The following is a 4,900-nucleotide window of genomic DNA, read 5'->3' on the forward strand; positions in this document are numbered from 1 at the left end:
GGGTGGAGCCTGGCCTTTTTATAGCCAGATTATTTGGAAAAATAAGAACCCAAGCTAAATGGCTCTTCCCTGGGGAACCTGGGGCTTTGCTTCTCCCCAGATACACCGAAGATGTGTCCTTTTACACTCCGAAAAGAGAGCTCCCACCGCCCCTGCACCCCGCTGCCACGGCCAGAGGGCGATGCTGACCCGATGCTGTGTCCCTCCCACCTTCCTCCGCCGAGGCAATTTGGCAGAAAACCCCAAAACTTTGAGAAAGAAGCTGTCTGCGGGGAGGGTCTCCCCATCCCTCCCAGGCTCACGGCCAGGGCAGCCCCGGGAGGGCAGGGGGCTCTTAGCTTGGCTTTTGGGAAGGCACACACCAGGATGCGTATGTATATATATATATATTTTATATATATATATATATATATATATATTTCTACTTATATATATAAAATGGGGCTGCCAGGCGGGGCAGGGAGGGGGAGAGCTGCAGAAATTGCTACCTGCAGCCGCACGTCTCCACGACCATGTCCTCGTACTGCTTGTAAACCACGTTGTTCCCGGAGTCTATGTAGAGGATGCTGATGGGGCTGAGCTTGGAGGGCACGCAGCAGCTCGGGGGGGTGGACTCTGGGTCCATGGAGTTCATCAGGGTCTGGATGATGGCGTGGTTGGTGGGCTCCAGGTGGGAGCGCAGGGGGAAGTCGCAGACCCCCTCGCAGTGATACGCCTCGTAATCCAGGGGGGCGATGATCCAGTCGTCCCAGCCCAGCTCCTTGAAGTTCACGTGCAGGGGCTTCCTGCTGCAGCGGGTCTTGGCCTTCTTCCCGTGGCCTCTGCCCCCGGCGCGGCCGGCGACGGCAGCGGTCCTCCTCTTCCTCCGCTTGGGGTACGCCTCCCGGCCGGGATCGGGGGGCTCCAGGAACGGGGGGCTGCCCAGAGCCTTGATCTTATCCCGGATCTCCTTGAAGAGGTTCTCCTTCCTCTGGGTGCGGGAGAAGGCCACGAGCAGGGCTCGCTCGTGGGGCTGCGGCCGGGGCTTGCTGAAGCCCAGCTGCCGGGGGGGCAGGAGCCGCCCCGAGTGATCCGACACGATCCTCAGCAGGAAGCACAGCAGCTTGCCCGACGGAGACCTCTCCCTGCGGCCCCGCAGCGCTTCCCAGACGTCGAACACCTCCCATCTGGAGGAGCCCGCGTCCAAAACGTCTGCAGCCCTGGAGTCCAGCAGTCGGGGCTCCTCGCCGTCGCGGCTGGGGCAGGTGGAGAGGAGGAGGTGGTGGAAGGTGCCTTCGGGGGACAGGGCCAAGCTGCGGTTTTCGGGGAGGGCGCGCAGGACCCGCAGCTCCGCGCCCGTCACCTCCTCTGCCTCGGGCAGGCTGGAGATGTCAAAGAGGTACCGCTGCTCGGGGGTGGACAGGGAGGCATCTGGAAGAGATAAAACACACAAACCAAAAAAAAAAAAAAAAAAAAAAAAAGAAGAAGGAATATAAAAACCCAGCCAGCTGAAGCCAAGCTCTTGCTGCAGAGGCGCGAGGAGCGAACGGGGGAGAAGGCACGCTGAGCATCCCAGCGGGGAGGGACGCGGCAGTGTGTCCCAGCAGGGTCACCCTGCCTGGAGGTGGTGGGAACAAAACGGGGAAGGAGAAGGCGGGGAGGGAGGGAGGGAAGGAGGGAGGGAGGGATGGAAGCGGCTCCCCGTGTCCCGAGGTGTCCTCTGCCTCCTCCTGAGCGTTTCAGCGCCCCCAGCTGCGGGGCACATCGCCGCCCCGCACCCGTTTTGGCATGGGAAGCCCCCTCCGACACCACGCGGCGCAGTCCCCAGTGCGCAGGCTGTCACCGAGTGCTCCTGCCCTTTGTCCCCCCCCCTCCGGCCCTCGGCCATGCCACGGAAACCACTGCAAAAAAATCTCCTTTTCCCTCGCAGGCAGGGCGCGCCCGTCGGGGATGCTGCTTCGGGGTGTCTGACGCAGGAGCTGACAGTGAGCCCAGCCTGCTTTTGTCACTATTTTTGGTGGGTCCAAAGCCCAAACATGGACTCGTGCAGTTTCTGGTACTGATTAAATACACTAGATGTGAATTAAAAAAAAAAACAAAAAACAAAAAACAAGAAGAAGCGGTGGCAGAGGGGAAGATGAATGAGTTCTGGGAGGCTTGGTGTTTTGTTTTCTCCTCTCTAACCTGACCAGGGCGTGCAGCAAACGCCGCTGCCGAGCCCCAGCCCCGCGGTTACCCCAGCCTGTGCCCGCAGAGCCCGATGCCCCCGCGCCACAGCCCGCACCGTGCTCCTTGTGGGAAAGACTTTTCTCCCCGTCATTTATTATTATTATTTTCTTTTAAAGCAGCTCTAAAACTCCTGCGAGGCCAGATAAGGAGATCCCTTTCAAGAGTGCATCTGGTTTCGTTTTGCGCTGCAGCTCGCAGGGCACTGCCCTCCCTCCTGCCGGAGCATCTTCCCCCGGTCCCCGCTCGGTCCCCGGCCGCTCCCAGCACCAGCCCCCTGCCCACACCGCCAGCAGGATGCGGCCCCGCAGCGGGCAGGGGGCTGGGGGGGCTCCGCACCCCAGCGGCACCCACTGGATTGGGGGGGGGCTGCTTTTCCCTTTGGCTTTTCATCGTATTTCGATCGGGGGGCTCTGATTTAATGTTTTTTTGTGTTTTTTTTTTTTTTTTCCCCATGAAAACTTCGTCGGGAGGATGCGACGGGCACGCGGGCATATGTAAAAATACATCGTTAAGCGCGCCTGTGCGTCTGTTCGATGCTTAGCGTTAGATCTGGGGGTGTGAAGGGGGAAAAAAAAAGGGGGAGAAGGGGAAAGGGACCTCGAGGCAGAGCCCCCCGAGCAGCCGCACTCTGTCCCCGTCCCGGCCCCAAAATCTCCGCACCGCAGCCCCAGCGGCATCCCCGGCGCCACCCTCGCTGCCTGAGCATCCCTACCCGCACCGGGCCGGTCCCCGCTCTCCCCCAGCCCCAACCGCGTCCACGACCCCGTTCGCCACCCCCTGCATCCCCCCCCCGGCCTTTTTCGGAGCCCGATCCCCGCGCACGGCCCCGTTCCCTATTAAAACACCGCGGAAGGGGCGTCCCGCACCGCGCACAGCCCCGTGCGCGCCCCGACGGGGGGGACCCCGCTCCCCGGCAAACCCCATCCCACCGCACCGCCCCGTACCCGAAACGGGGGACCCCGCTCCCAAAAGGTCTCCATCCCACTGCCGAGACCCCACCCCACTCCCCAGAGAGCCTCATCCCGCTGCGGAGACCCCATCCCGGTCCCCAACGAGCCCTATCCCATTGCGCAGCTCCCATCCCGCTCCCCAAGGAGCCTCATCCCACTGCGCAGACCCCATCCCGCTCCCCAGGGATCACCATCCAGCTGCGGAGACCCCATCCCGCTCTCCAAGGAGCCTCATCCCACTGCGCAGACCCCATCCCGCTCCCCAAGGATCACCATCCAGCTGCGGAGACCCCATCCCGCTCTCCAAGGAGCCTCATCCCACTGCGCAGACCCCATCCCGCTCCCCAACGAGCACTGTCCCATTGCGCAGCCCCCACCCCGGTCCCCAACGAGCCCTGTCCCATTGCGCAGCCCCCACCCCGGTCCCCAACGAGCCCTGTCCCATTGCGCAGCCCCCACCCCGGTCCCCAACGAGACCCACCCCAGTCCCCAGCGACCCCCATCCCATTGCGCAGCCCCCACCCCACTCCCCACCGCTCCCCACCGCGCCGCTGCGCCCCCGTCCCGCTCCCCACCGCTCCCCATCCCCCGGCACAGCCCCCTTCCCCCCCTTTCCCCCCCCTACAAACCCCATCCCGCCGCGCACCCCCCCCCCGCCCCCCCCCGGCCCCCAGGGCCACCCCCCGGCTCTCACCGCTGCGCCCCCGCTCCGCGAAGCCCGTCACCGTGGCGGCGGGGCGGCCGGCACCCCGGCGGGCGGCCAGGCGCTGGTAGAGGGCCACCATGTAGTGGTGGGGCACCACGGTGCCGTTGCGCGGCGGAGAGGAGGAGGAGGAGGAGGAGGAGGAGGAGGAGACGGAGGAGGAGGAGGAGGAAGAGGAGGAGGAGGAGGAGGAGGAGGAAGGCGCGGCCGCCGAGGGTCGCGGGGGGGACGCCGCCGGCTGGCCGAGCACGGCGGCTGCCTCCAGCCCCCGGCGGAGGCGGCAGGCGCCGAGGAGGCAGAGGCAGAGGGCGGCGGCGGGGAGGCGCATGGCGGCGGCCGGGGCGCTCGGCGCGGTGCTGCTGCCGCCGCCGCTCCCCGCCGCCTTTTGAGCATCGTCCTTCGCCCCGGCGCCGCCGCCGCCGCCGCCGCCGCCGCCTTCGCCGCCGCCGTCGCCGCCGCCGCCGTCGCCTCCCGCCCGCGGCGCCCCCTGCCGGCAGCGCGGCCCCGCCCGGGCGCCGCCCCCGCCCCAAATCCTCCGGCCACCCCCTCCCTTTTTTTCCCGCCCCCCCCCCCCCCCTCTTTTTTCTTCCTCCCCCCACCCCCCGTCTTTGTCCGCAGGTGAGCCTCCCCCCCCCCCCCCCCCCCCGCGACGTGGTTCCTAAATGGGGTAGGGGGAGTCGCTAAAGTGCTCGGAGGGGTTGGGGGGGAAAAAAAGGGATCTGAAGCTGCAGCCTGATTTGGGATGGCTGAGAAAACGGAGTTTGTATGCAGTGGGGGGGACCCTAAGCATGCCGATAGAGGGGGTAACGGAACGGAGGTGGGAACCGCACGATGCAGGGTGAGAGTTATTTGGGGTGGGGGCACCTTGTTGTGGGGAGGGGACACCTCCAGCACTTGCTTTGGAGGGCAGCCCTCGGTGCCAGGCTGGAGGGGACACCCATGCCGCCCCCTCTGCCATTTGGGTAGGGGAACCCCCCAACCCCAACCCCAACCCCATTACCTACCCTAACCCCAACCCCAATTCCAATCCCAACCCCAA

General features: G+C 65.4%; 1 protein-coding gene across 1 annotated transcript; it reads right to left on the reverse strand.

Moving 5' to 3' along the window:
• Nucleotides 1-350: 350 nt before the first annotated feature.
• Nucleotides 351-4,195, reverse strand: GDF7 (growth differentiation factor 7). The gene is made up of 2 exons (XM_040550785.1): nucleotides 3,853-4,195; nucleotides 351-1,410 (listed from the first exon to the last, which is right to left on the reverse strand). The coding sequence occupies exons 1-2, from the start codon at nucleotides 4,187-4,189 to the stop codon at nucleotides 485-487; spliced, it is 1,263 nt and encodes a 420-aa protein (XP_040406719.1). The 5' UTR covers nucleotides 4,190-4,195; the 3' UTR covers nucleotides 351-484.
• Nucleotides 4,196-4,900: the final 705 nt, after the last annotated feature.

The sequence above is a fragment of the Cygnus olor genome, chromosome 3, assembly GCF_009769625.2.
Source record: "Cygnus olor isolate bCygOlo1 chromosome 3, bCygOlo1.pri.v2, whole genome shotgun sequence".
NCBI classification, from domain to species: Eukaryota; Metazoa; Chordata; class Aves; order Anseriformes; family Anatidae; genus Cygnus; species Cygnus olor.

Excerpts from the sequence above, each read along its gene's own strand:
- GDF7 (XM_040550785.1), bottom strand. The coding sequence starts at position 4,189 with ATGCGCCTCCCCGCCGCCGCCCTCTGCCTCTGCCTCCTCGGCGCCTGC. Across the intron at positions 1,411-3,852 it reads CGCGGAGCGGGGGCGCAGCG|ATGCCTCCCTGTCCACCCCC; the intron begins GTGAGAGCCGGG and ends TATCTCTTCCAG.